The sequence below is a fragment of the Excalfactoria chinensis genome, chromosome 4 (genome assembly GCF_039878825.1).
Source record: "Excalfactoria chinensis isolate bCotChi1 chromosome 4, bCotChi1.hap2, whole genome shotgun sequence".
Lineage (NCBI taxonomy): Eukaryota > Metazoa > Chordata > Aves > Galliformes > Phasianidae > Excalfactoria > Excalfactoria chinensis.
In genome coordinates this window covers 72,781,707-72,795,630 of record NC_092828.1, presented here as the reverse complement: position 1 = coordinate 72,795,630, position 13,924 = coordinate 72,781,707, and the positions used below count along the sequence as shown (strand labels likewise).

The 13,924-nt window shown below is 40.0% G+C and overlaps 1 protein-coding gene across 1 annotated transcript in view; it reads left to right on the top strand.

Moving 5' to 3' along the window:
- CHRDL1 (chordin like 1) overlaps window positions 1-13,715 on the top strand; it is a 35,596-nt gene extending 21,881 nt beyond the window's left edge. The window contains exons 5-12 of the mRNA XM_072334855.1: window positions 1,647-1,792; window positions 2,737-2,830; window positions 4,980-5,047; window positions 6,296-6,470; window positions 9,344-9,538; window positions 10,566-10,733; window positions 11,708-11,797; window positions 12,918-13,715. Of these exons, the coding sequence (XP_072190956.1) occupies window positions 1,647-1,792; window positions 2,737-2,830; window positions 4,980-5,047; window positions 6,296-6,470; window positions 9,344-9,538; window positions 10,566-10,733; window positions 11,708-11,797; window positions 12,918-13,048 (1,067 nt within the window). The 3' untranslated portion in view covers window positions 13,049-13,715. The remainder of the gene's footprint in view (window positions 1-1,646; window positions 1,793-2,736; window positions 2,831-4,979; window positions 5,048-6,295; window positions 6,471-9,343; window positions 9,539-10,565; window positions 10,734-11,707; window positions 11,798-12,917) is intronic.
- Window positions 13,716-13,924: the final 209 nt, after the last annotated feature.

Below are 13,924 nucleotides of genomic sequence, written 5' to 3'. Positions count from 1 at the left end.
TACACATCTTTGGTTGCGCCAAAATAATGCTACGTTTGTTGCTTCGATGCTCACTCTGAAGAGAAATCAAATATCAGGCCTGGGGTCCTAAGTGCCCCTAAATGGATAACTTCTGCCTTTCTCCCACAGGTTCTTTGCTGACCCAGTAGATTTTCAAATACTGCAGATTTGACGTTTACCACTTACCAGATAAATGATACCTGATGAAACCGACGTAACAAAATACGCGCTTTGAACAAAAACTCTGCATGTCAGTGTTTACAATGCCAGTATGTATCACCAGAAAACTCAGCTGAGAAATTTGTGCTCTGAGGCAGCACAGTTTCTCAAAAAGTAGTCTGCCCACATTCATCTGATAGATAATAAAAGGGACTACAGCAGGACCTGAATTTCCAGGTCAGGTTTCTTTTACATAAAAGCCCAAACCCGCTGAATGAAATTTCAGCTGCGTTCCTAGAAATCTGCACTGATTCTGGCTTCAGAGAACAAATACTCCACTGTTACTACCATAGAGCTCTTGTTCAAATTCCTCTTCCCATGCTGAGATGCTAAATTCATGCAAATGTAAATGTATTAGTGTCAGATTTGCTGCCCAATATGTATCAAGTGACTTACATTTCATAGGTAAAGTATAATCCCTTTGCAGAGTTTGTCAGCTGTGTGATAGTTAAACAGGGTAGGGAATGTTTTAACTTAAGATATGAATAATTTTGAGTCTAAGAAGAAAATCTTACCCATGTGGTGCAGAACTGCATGTGATCTTGAGTGAAACAAAAGGTTTCAGGATTGAATGGACACTGACATCTTGTGTACTTCATTGTATGCACTCAGTTCTTCAAACAAAATGCACTGATTTGCACATCTCACCTTAAAATGTATGTAAGAAAAACACTGCCTTTTGGGTAGCTTTTGCAGCATGCCTTTGAGAAGTTTTGCCCATTCTGAAAACAACAACAGCAACAAAGTGTGAAGACCCTTGGGAACAAACATTTATGTAGAACATAGTACAACTAGTCTTGGGCTCGTGTGCTCTTAACAGAGTTCCATCATCAGTTCCGGTTTTCCTGTACACCAGAAGGTCTGTGCTGTGAATGGCACAGAAGCAGCTCAATGCTTGCCATGTGGAACACCTGACTATTCCTGGCTAACCTGCAACTAACTCCCACTGCAAATCATTAATAAAATAATACCAGACCTAAGAAGGGGGAAACAATGCTAGAAATGTGTTAGTGACGGTGGAATTCTGTGTGTATATATGACCTCATGCCTTCTACATTAAAACACAAAGAGCCATGTAAATTTAACAAGTGAGCATGTAACTGCACCGGCTTATCCTAATTGTAAATGCTGTGGAAGACAGGGCAAGAGAAAGCACAGCAGCACGGGAGATGGCAGTCTGTGCTGGCCTTCATGATGAAATCAAAATCCAAAGATTAACTGAGACAGTCAGCTCAAAAGTGTGAACTATGAAAGTTCAGCAAAATAGCAGCATGAGAATTTCACTCATATTTCATGGCATGACAAAACTTGTCCTTTTATAATAAAGTGAAATGGGGGGAACAGGGAAGTTTTCCTATCCCTGTACTTGTGATATTGCTAGTTGTGAGGACAATTTGCATGAAGTGTTCCTTTCCCGTTGCTTTCAGAAGATTCGCTGTTCTCAGTAAGCAGCAAAATCACTGGGAAGTCCTGTGAATACAATGGCACCACCTACCATCATGGCGAAATGTTTGTGGCAGAGGGGCTTTTCCAAAACAGGCAAGCAAACCAATGTGCCCAGTGCAGCTGCTCAGTAAGTACCACAGCTTCATTTCACCTTTCCAGAAGACATGGCACTGAAATGCATGCGGTCTGTAGCACACAGTAGGGGATGGGAACTGGGAGGTAACACAGAAACTTGCAAAAGTGCTACAAGCCAGTCCATGGCACCTAGTAAATGCCAGGCTGCCTCCTGCTCAAACATAGAGGACAAGGCTCACCCGGTCAGACATCTACTGTAGGTAAGCATGCAGTGCAAGGCAGCAGGTAAACAACTGCAACTTGGCATTTATGGAACATTTCACTTCAGCCTGACTGGAATATGTAGCACTGAGTCACAGAATGAAACTGGATTCATTTGGGCTAAGCTGATAAGAGCCCTACGAGCTGGGACTGGACAGCTTGGTAAGACAGCAACAGGTCCCAGACCCATTCCTGAGGTGCCACCAATTTAAATCCAGCATATTAGTGCAGTCACCCAGTGACTCTTAGAAGGCACTTTTTGAGCTGCAACATCCTTCTCAACAGAATCAGGATCTCTTCTGATCAAATAATTGTCATATTCAATATTAACGACAAGCTGACCAGGTCAGCTACTGAACAAATCTGTGACTGCAGGTGCCACTGCCAAGTTCTTCCTCCAGATCAGCATTATGACATGACTTAGGGAGGACAGGGGAAAGAATTTACATCGGATGTAAATGTTAGACAGATTTTAGGCTTTAGCAATTGCAGTTCCTTCCCTCCCCATGCTTCTTCACTTTTTCTCCTTTTTGTAAAACAAAGGGACTTCCCTCTGCATGACAATACATTTAAGAACTGCTATTCAGATTCTTCATTGGTTTAACATTCTGCTTTTGGCTACTCCAGGGGCATATATGTAAATATCCATACTAGATTTAAATATGTCCATAAAAGTGCATATATGGTACCATATGAATTGATGACTCCTAAATACTCCTTGTGTTTTACTGGCAGGAAGGAAACGTGTACTGTGGGCTGAAGACCTGTCCCAAATTAACTTGCTCTTTCCCAGTTTCTGTTCCAGAGTCCTGCTGTCCAGTTTGCAGAGGTAAGTATTACGCATGCACAGGACACAGATCAACACGTACTCCTTCCCTTGTCTCTGCACCAGCACTGGCACTTAGGATGTTGTCTGCAAGTTTCTCATTTACTCAAAACCCAGGGAAATTAAACATCAAATTCCAGCAGGGCAACATTACTAGCTTTGTTTTCCTTAATTAAATCAAGGAAAAAATGCACTGATGATAAAGTTGCATTCCAATGATGAGGACAATCAGGGCTTCAAATGATGAATTTAAATAGTTGTCATTGCTTTGGCTAGACAGGTTTTGAATTAAAAGATGAGGTTCTACCAGATAAGTTATCAGACCTGCTCAAATTATACGAGACATAAGAATTTCAATTCAGAGGTTAATTTCCATTCAGTTTACATTATCCGCATTCAGCAAACACTGGTATTTTATTGGCAGTTCCATTTTGGATCCTGGAAGCATGGAGAACTTGGTTATGAGGAAGTGTACTGCCAGCCTTACTAGCCCTTTTGAATGTCTACACTTATATACCTGTCTGTAAGCCTGTATTGTATCTTACTGTTGGTATTGTGGCATTTGAGTCGCCACTTCTCAAGAATCTGAACACCTTTGGCCTGTTCTCAGAGTGCCTCTGGTTTTCAGAAATGCCACTCGTCTGATTTCTATGTCAGGATCCAACCTTCCCTTAAAATTAAATGGAAAGTTCTCAAAATAAAATAAAATAAAATAAAATAAAAAATGCCATAAGGTAGCAGAACTATGATGGATCTGACTGAATGAAATCAAGTTAATTGCAGAACTAGAAACACAGCTGCATCAGCACCATGGCTCTCCCAAGCCAGGATCACATGCTACTGCTGGTCTGTCAGCTGTCCTGTCACAGGAGCCCAAGCTTGTGCCTGGCACTGTTGTGTGCCATTCATGTAACCCAGCAGGTTCATGATGCAGTGGTACTGTGCTGTGTTCCAGAGTGACTGCTTAGCACACACAAAGAGCTAGGCTTCGAGCCGCTAGCAAAACAACTTTATTGGTACCTATATCTGAATTCCAAGGCTGGGATAAATTCCAAGGTCAGCTCCACACTAAATGATTTCTCCTGCTCTTGGACAAGTTTTCCAAGAACCAGATAGTTCAAGTTCCATGGCTTGTCCTGTCAAGGAACACCTCTAAATACGTCTTTAACAACTCTTATAGCTATATTCTCTCTCCAGCCACCTGAAACTGATTTTTCCCTGCTGTAATGTTCACATGGCTCATACTAGTTGTGTATGTATTTAAGGAGCTTGTCTTTAACCGGAAAACAGCTGGATGTTACTCCTGAATAGAAACTGAGAGTTTCTTCTTTCCAACCTTTTCCATGAAGGACATGTTTGTCTGTGAGGGACCAGAAGCTGGCTCTGCAAGTCCCTCACACTGATTCTCAAGAGCATTCATTACTTCTGCATTGTATGCACAGATTGCAAATGCTCTAGCAAAACCTTTTCTATTTAAAAGACAAGTCAGCATGTCCTTGCTTTGTTCTGAAGGTCGTGCTATGAGCCTTAATTCTGTACTGCTTTCACTGGCCCAGTTCAAAAAGGAATGCTTGAACATTTCGTACTTTCTACATTCAAATAAAGCACCCTGTGAGCTTACATGGGATCCAGTCTTAGTGGGCCAGTTTCTCATATATGACATCTCTGGCATAACTTAGTGCAATCACATGTGGATAATCTTTTTTTCTTTTTTTAATGAAGCATAAGTAAGGAGAAAAACAACCACATATAGGGGTATAAAATGTGCAGGACTAAATATGGCTTACATTTTCTTGACATAATAGAACGTAAACTATTAGTGGCTAACTTCAGAGTCGAGTTACAGTCAGTCAAGCTACATACCCACTGAGCAACAGTAACTGCACTTCTGGGTCCCTCAGCACACAGCAGATGGAAGGTCACATAGCCTTGCCTTTCTCTGTGAGCTCAGCTAAGCTCCCTTCTCCTTGCCTTTGTGATCACATAGATTCCAAGATATTTAGGAAGTTGTCTCTACAGAATCTAACACAATCGAGTCAGACTAAAGATTGACAAATTTAGCTGTAAAGCTGGATGAGACTTTTCCCCTAGGTATTTCCCAAACCCTTGCACAATGACTCCCCTAACTGATACTGCTCTGCTTCATGCCCAGGAGATGGAGAGTTATCCTGGGAGCAGGCTGATGGAGATATCTTCCGGCAGCCAGCCAACAGGGAAGCCGTAAGTGTGACCTACAATTTAAAGACACGTTTTCTGCCCATGCATGCCAGTACTTTGGGGGGAAAAAAAAAAAGAAAAGAAAGAAAAAGGAGGATATTAACAGGTCTGATGAGGTACAGGAATATCTACTGCAGCAAGCCCCTTAATAAACTCAACCTGAATTCATGAATAAGTCTGAATTACAAACTCACATGAGCTCCTGTAGGCTCTGGATTTGGCCTTTACTGTGTGTGCTCTATGAGAATAAAATTCCGCAGCATTTTGTTTGTTATGCAAGCAACACTTCAAAATCATAATTGCAAACTCTTATTTCCTAGTTGACATACAGACATATGTGTATTTACATTAGGGACTTCACTGCCTCTGGGGTTAACAGTAACCACTAACAACTTACTCAAGAGAGGCTTTCTGTAACAGCACTTGGAGAGAACATGAAGAGCTTTTAAGCAGTAGGCATGCTACCCAAATACATGAACCAACAGGTCTTTGGATTAGTGAGAAGAATCATGCCTCATAAAATATCTGCTGTAGTACACACTATCCCTTCATGCCCATGGGTATTTGGAAAATAATTCTCTGAAAATAGCCAGCTCTTTTGCTATAGAAAACACACAGACTACTTTCCTCTGCAAATCAAATGAGATTTTCCAGTCTGCAAGACAGATTGAAATAAGGTTCTGCTCAGTCTGTGTAAAGTTAGCTAGCCGTGGCCCAGCACAGGGGTTCAGAACAGCTACATGCAAACAAGAAGCCGGATGGTCATCCTGCACATGTATTCTGACACTGTAGCTCAAGCAGAAAGCAGTTTTGATGAAGAAAACTAGACAGGCTCACCTGTTCTTAAAGCAGACATAAATAAAGAAGGTGTCTAGCTCTGAATTCTGCTTATAATAAATTGAGAGAAATGGGGACTTCCGAGTTGTGATTCTTCTCCTGAGATCTACAACAGCTCAGATGGATTGCATTCAAGAAGTACTTGACTAGGGACTTCAGATAATCAATTTATATGTAGACACCTACACTGAATATACAGTCTGGTGCGATGAGTTCTGTGTATGTGTAGTTGACTTAATTGCCATGTTAAGTACCTGCAAAACCTGAATGGTCTTTTGGTACCACTCCTTTTGCTTAAGGCCTGTTTGTTGACAGTAGCAACAGTCATTGTTTGCATTGAGCTTCAAGCACAGCCTCTTTCCTCGTACTCATTGGAATGATACATTTATTTTCCTGCTCTCTTTCTGTCTCCAGAGACACTCTTACCACCGCTCCCACTACGAGCTGTCACCCAGCTCCACCAGGCAGGTAGTCAATGTTCCACGATTTCCAAGTGCCAGGAGTAACCGCGGAGTCCTACCAGATCCCCAGCAAGCCTCAGGAACAATAGTACAGATCGTTATCAACAACAAGCACAAGCACGGACGAGGTAAAGAACAGCATTTCGTATGGTATTACTCTGGGTCAGGCATTTAACGCCTACAAAAAAGTCTCCTCAAAATATACAGCAGAATCTTGGAAATTCACACCTGCTATCAAGAGACCTAACACAAATCAGAGGGTGAAAGCAACAGACTAGTAAGGATATGAAATAAGCTCTTGAGTGAGATCAGTTGTGCCTGCCAATACAACAGTGCATTTCAGTCTGTGTGGGCACAACATTATCGTGTTGCTCTCTGAATTACTTTGTGGTATTGTACTACATAATTCAGAAAACACATGCTGCTGTGACCAGCAAAGTGAGCATTAAATGCCTCAAAGGACACTGTGATGCCCTTAGATTTGCTAACTGGTTTACACAGTGACTTGTCCAGTAGGAAATAGACGGTGGTTATGTTCTTTACACCGTCTGCTATTTTATAACTTTACTTGCTGCAAACTGCATGTATTTTAACTGCTCCACAAATCTCAGGCCGTAAAACTTTGCTGTAGGATTGGAAGTTTTCTGCCTCTAAGGCTTAGCAAATTATAAGTCATGAAAATATCATGACTTCCCCCACCTTAAGCTGGTTGTCTGAGATGCAGGAGGTCCTTTTCCTCCTTCATGTCTAACAGTAGATGCAAAGCAGGTAATTAGACTAGACTGGATGTCTGAGCTGTAACCAGGGAAAGTTAACCAAAGCAATGAATCCCTTAGTGTCTTCTGATAATACATTACATTATGTGGGCAGCAGAACTTTGAGCTGATATTGCAGACCTTATACAAACATGACTAAGACATTCCTGGTGCACTGCAGTGAAGACAAAAATAATGGGAAAATATCAGTTGTCCAGTTCATGGGACAGTGGGTGCTGTACAACCAAAAGGGCAGGATGCTCAGTTTCCTGCTGTGGGTGTACATAAGCCAGCTGAGGTCTGAAGGAACAGGTCTAAGAAGCCATAAAATAAATAGCTGTAAAAGTGCATATTCAGAAAAGCAGTTATCCACAAACACCGGTCAGTAGGTACTCAGAAACTACCCACAAAGAGTTAAAAGCCCCTGTATTAGGGCCAACTAATCTTTCAAGGTATTAACTAACAGAAGGAATGTTGGCCATAGGATCTTTATTATCCACCTGAACAACCATGAAAAAGCATTCAGATCATGCCAGTGTTTCATGCTGAATCTAGGAGTAGGAATCTCCACACAGTGCAATATCTCTGACATATAATTCACACATAAAGACATCATCAAAGCAGTTTCTAACTGATTTGTTTCAGCAAATAAAAAGCATACAGATGAATAGCATATTTCTGAATGCAGTATACTAACTGCCACTACTTCATACTTTCACTGCCTGGAGAGCGTCTAAGTGATCCCCTTGGTGGAAACCAGAATGCTGACCACGTATTTTCTTTTGTTCTTCCTCAATTACCAAGTAATGCATTAATTAATGTATATGCCCCTTGTGACACAACAAACTAAAAAATAAATACATAGCAATTCGTCTGACATGCAGAGAAAATTAGGTTGTATGGATACAGATTTACAATTCTGAGTGTGAAGAACACTAAAAAATCAGGGCATTTGAGAGCTAGAAGTTATATGCCATATATTAAGATCTACTGGAGGCTTCATCTGCTATCCTGAACTGTTCTACGGTAAACAGATCCTTTCTTCTCTCATTTTCAGTATACAGATAACATATTATTTGCTTTCATGTGAGAAACAAAACTGTTTTCCATCTCTAAAATAAAGCCATGTCTTAAGAAGGAGTTAAAAAGTAGCAAATTATAAGCCAAATGATAACATAACCTCATGAAAGACAATACATTACAAAGAGCAGTCCCCATAAATCTCAGCAACTCAGTAAAGTATAAGCCAGTTGATCACATCTGTTACCAGTTAGATGTAAATTTCAGATTACAGATAAAAATTAAATTGCTTTTGAAAGTTACAGGCAAAATAGAAACATATTTTACAAATAAAAGCATTAATAAAAATGATGGCATATTAGAAGAATTGGAAATATTTGCAACATACCCCAGCTTCACTTTAGTTGCTTTTAGAATTCAGGCACTGCCCTTTCTTTCACCTTGTTAGGATTAGTTTGCATTTTTCTTCGTGTTTATAAAATATTTAAAAAGAAAGAAGTAAGGTTTATAGGACAAATGCAAACATGGTGTAAAGCGATATAATCCCCATTAAATGCAGGGTGACCCAAACTGGCTTCTACCAGGTAGGAATTTTTCCACTCTCCTTTTGCCAGCTGTATTTCTCTGTCTCTCAGGGGCGCAGATGAAAATAATACTGTGAGATGCTTAGATGCTCTTGGAATGAAATTTCAGCCCCACAGACATCCTTTCAAGTTAATGTTTTCTTGTGATTGCAAAGGCCAAATGTACCTATGTACCTATAGACATACATATCTCCACAACTGACATCAGACTTCTTTTTGTAGCATTCCATTGCTTTTGCTCTGTGTTGTGTAGCAGAAATCCTGTGTGACTGCAGTACTAAAGGCTTAAAGGCCCAGGTGGCACTAATTCATCCTGTTGATAGTATGGATCTCTCCCTGCAAAAAGCCACATTCAGCTAATGCTAGGAACAGTTGTACAGATAACTTGTAGCAAATATTGTGATTGTTCCCACTTCAGATTAAAAACTAGAAGCCAGAGCCAATTTAGCAGGCTATGCCCTGTGTGTGGACTGAGATCAGCGGTGGGAAGGAGGAGTTAGTTTGTGAAGCCAGGGACACTAAGAAATTGGGTATAGAGACACTGCTTTAAACAAATGTGCAAGAATTAAATGAATATTCATGGCAGAGCAGCCAGTGAACGTACCTTTTCCAGTTGTACTTTTGCTTCTTTTTCTTTTATAGTTTGTGTTTCAAATGGCAAAACGTACTCCCACGGTGAATCTTGGCATCCTAATCTCCGGGCCTTTGGAATTGTAGAGTGTGTATTGTGTACCTGCAACATCACCAAACAAGAGTGTAAGAAAATTCATTGTCCAGAACAATATCCCTGCAAATACCCTCAGAAAGTGGAAGGAAAATGCTGTAAAGTCTGTCCAGGTAAAATAAAGAGTTTATCTTAAACTACTGCTTTCTGTGCATGTCAAGGGCTCTGCTCATAAGATCTGATGAAAATGGCAATCTGATGAAAATAGCCCATGGTTCTGATTTATGTGCAGAGATATCCATGTGAGACACACAGAGCTGCCTACCTAGCCCTCCCATTATCTGTTGTTCCTCCAATGAAGGGCTTGTTGCGTGCGGCACGTATGTTCTTATCAATCCCTGCCTTTCTCTCCACTGTTTGCATGACTTCCTGATGCTCATTTCCAAGCAGAGTACACAGTTCACCACTATCAGAAGACTCTCCCATTTTTTCCCCACTGCAGTACTCATGGAACATTCAAACCATCTCATCTTCTCTCTCCCATTCTTGCCCAACTTCCAACTTGCCATTAGAATAATTACAATTTCTACTTCTATGTCCTGTGACTTCACTGGGCTGTCATGAGATAACGTGCCCTGTGCCTAGCCCAGGCTTGCACTGAACTGCTGACTGGCCACATCCCTATGTGGTCCCTCTTTTAATCAAAATGCAGAATATGCAGGTTCTTCCCCCATCCTTTTCCTGAACAAAGCATTAGCTTGGGTTCCTTCACTCTCTCCAACCACGGATTTTCGTTACTGTTTAATTACCTCTGAGACTTCCACTGTTATTTCAAATATGCGTGGAAAGTGGACAGTGGTTCGAAAAACCTGAGGATTCTCACAGACCAATATAGCTCATTTCTTCATGAAACTTATAAATACAAACACTTTCTTGCCACAAGAGGCAGGCAGTGGGAACCTAGCAGAATGTAACACTATTAAATGCCTACGGCTTAGCTGGAGATGGATTTCAAAGATTACGTGAGTGAACATATGAGTTGGACGAGATGATCCTTGTGGGTTCCTTCCAACCTGGGATATTCCACGACTCTATGAAAACTCTAATTTTAAACTAAACCTGCTTGGTTTAGTGCCAGGTAATTTCTGGAAGACTTGTTTACAGCTGTAGAATGTGTTTTGGGCTTTTTTTCTTAAACAGAAGAAGTGCCAAGTCAAAGCTTTGACAACAAAGATTACTTCTGTGGGAAAGAGACCTTTCCCGTCTATGAATCCGTTTTCACAGAGGAAGGAGAAACCATCAGAAAAATTGCAGTGGAGACTGAAAAACCACCACAAATAGAAATACACGTGTGGACGATCAGAAAAGGTGAGTTGAACAAGTTATATATTTTAAAAGTATATAATCTCTCATTAAAATGCCAGAGCAACTTAAATTCCAAGCATCTACAGACTGCTGTTCTCTTAGCTATTTAGGATACCAGTACTACAGCCATGTCTACTACTATGCTTTGCTCTACAAACATTATTAATAATATACACATTTCTAGTTCTGCAAACTCCTGGCCTTCACTGTGAGCAAAACATCAGAACTAAGCTGGGTGTCAGTAATTCCATGTGTAATGTTTGACAGAGAAATGAATAATAGGGCTTGAACTAAGTGCTTATTTAGCTGGACCAGAAAGTTTTCCTTTGAAATTACTGTCTGTCCTATCTGTCCTGTCTTCCTTTAGTGACATGTTACTGCATTCATGACTGCCTAGAATATTGACAATAACTGTATTAAGAGTGAAAGCAATATCTCTTATTAGACCAACTAAAAAATCAGAAGAAAATTGAAAAGCTTTCTGATTTGCACTGCTGCAAATCCTCAACAGTTAGTACAGGAAAAATATTATCTCCAGCTCCTTAAAGATCCTATCTACTTAATCCAATTTAAGCAAAAAGGTTGCAATCCCCTTAGGATAGCCTCATCTAGTGCAGCCCTTTTCACGGAAATGATCTCCAGAATGCACTATGATGCACAAAGCCAAACCCCAGCTGTGAGCAGAAGAGAAGTTGCAGGAGGGCTGATGGTTAATAATTACTTCATGCATTCAAGAAGCCACAAAGCCTTGTGATGACTTGTCAGTGATGTCTGCTAACTAATGACAGGCAAAATGGCAGCTAACAACAAAATTGTACTGTTTTATTTTTTTCCAAGATACTGAGATTTTTTAGTAAGCATTATTTCACAGTGTAGTTCAAAACAGCAGTAATTCTGCATAAAGGCCAGGCAGCACCCTGGGCTTAGAGCAGTGTGCATGCTTCCAGTAACAGCCATTTCTTGTACCTTTGTTGAAGGGATTCTCCGTCATTTCTACATTGAGAAAATGTCCAAGAGGGAATTTGAAGAGCTTCCCTACTTCAAACAGATAACAAGGACAACCTCTAGTAAGTAAAATTCTGACCTCTTCAGGCTTTTCTCCATCTACACAAACTTGAAAAATGCACCATTTTACTCAGTGCAGTCAAACAGCCTCATGTTCCTCCAGTATGTGGCTTTGTATAATATCAAATAATCAAAATACAGCAGTTTAAAATGTAGGTTCATATAGCATGCTGTGCTAGTCTCCTGTCATTCCGAGAAAACAAATTGACTGTTTTCTGCTTATAATGCCATGAGTCTGAAATATGACTGATGTCAGCGCAACGGCACTATTTGATTTTATTTAAGTCTATATACATACACGTGTTGTACTTGAAATAAGCCTTTTCTATGTCCTTAGTAATATTTTTATTATTAAAATTTGTCTTTTGAAAAGGTGAGCAATTCATTTATCACTCTTGCTTCAATTTCTTTTTTGTATTTCATCAAGCTTGGAATATGGAATAATTTGACAGTTTAATTAAGGTATAGGCATTTTTAGTTACTAGTTCTTTTGCTCAGTGAATTGTCATTTTTTCTGAGGTTCCAAGTAGGCAGGGAAGTATTTTGCCCAGGAACAATCTATTCTTCATAATACAGGCTAAGTGAGAAGCAGACACCTTTTCGTCTAGGCTTCCTAACTTGTTCCTTTCAGCCTTCTCTGTGCTTGTCATTGCCACCTCTATTATCGCATTCTAGTTATCAGACCTGTGAGCAACTCTATTAACCTTAGCAAAACTATACCAGAATACTATTATCTGACACAGTTTGTGTAATATGAAGGTAGCTAGAGTTCGTACTGCATGAAATGCAGACTTCTAATTGCAGTCATTTACCATCACATTTAAATTTTTATATCACTGTCATAAATTAGAGGATCTGACTTCATAAATGGTTGAAGGAAATAGTACTACTTGCTTGAAGAAAAGGATATGCAGGTTCTTGTTTATCATTTATAACAGAATTGTTTTTCATGGAATATGTTAAATGACTGTAAGATACTTCGAATGTTTTCCATGGGAGGAGTGGACATCCTCTCTCTGACCACTGTGAATCAGTTTGTCTGGAGAATGCTTCTAAGTGACGCCAAAGTTCCCTATGCCCTTCCTAAGCAAGTGTCTTTCTCCTTTGTGTTTTTGTTTTCAGGCCAGTGGAAAATATTTAGCGAAGGAGAAGCTCAGATCAGCCAAATGTGTGAAAGCAGAGTGTGCAGGACTGAGCTCGAGGATTTGGTAAAGGTTTTGTACCTTGAGAAGTCTGAAAAGGGTCACTGTTAAGGGAGACAGCACTGGAGGGAGAAACACAAGAAAACTTATGAAAACTTGGATCTGCAGCTGGACTGCAGGCTTATTTTGCTTAAGTCAACAGTTGCCCTACAAACCAAAACTATAATGCAGTAATTATTCACATCATGCACAGCAAATTTGCTGCTTTATGTGTAGTGGTCTGTGTCAATCGTTCAAATATCTCCTCCAAAAGACTAGGAGGCTCTGTGTTACTTGTGGGGGAAGTAGAAAGAGAGACTGTACTTTCCCAGAGTTGCATTTCTTTACAAGTTAAAAAGAGAAAACAGAACGCTTTTATTATTTGGCAAGTTATTCAAACTAATGAAAAGAAGGACACCTAATAAATGTGCAGGATTATGGAGAGCATTATTTCCTGTACCAAGCTCATACCATTTCTGGAGTTGAAATGGCTTGTGGATTTCTCTTTAAGTAGTGGAGGAAAAATACAAGTGCTACAATACTTGGGTTGGAGGCATAAAAAACAGATTTAAACTAACAAACTCTAAGCAGCCTGCCTTTGGGATGATGTCTTGTAGCTGAGCAAACAGAGTCCATAAACTGAACAGCAGGTGTTAGTGGCAATCACTGTATTTTTGTAGCAACTTGAGCAAATGTTCGCTTTTAAGTGGTTTTCACTGTTTCCACCACCCACTTCTCTAAAAAAAAAAAAAAAAAAAAAAAAAAGAAAAAGAAAAAGAAAAAAAAAGTAAAAAAAAAAAAAAAAAAGTAGGAATTATCTCTCAATCACAGCCCTAATAACTTCATCCTTCTGGGCTCAATTAACACATGGTCTTGGCTGATAGACTGCCTTCTAAAGCGATGCCGAAGAAGGTGGTGAAGTACTTGCAGCACTTTTAGAACTCTTAG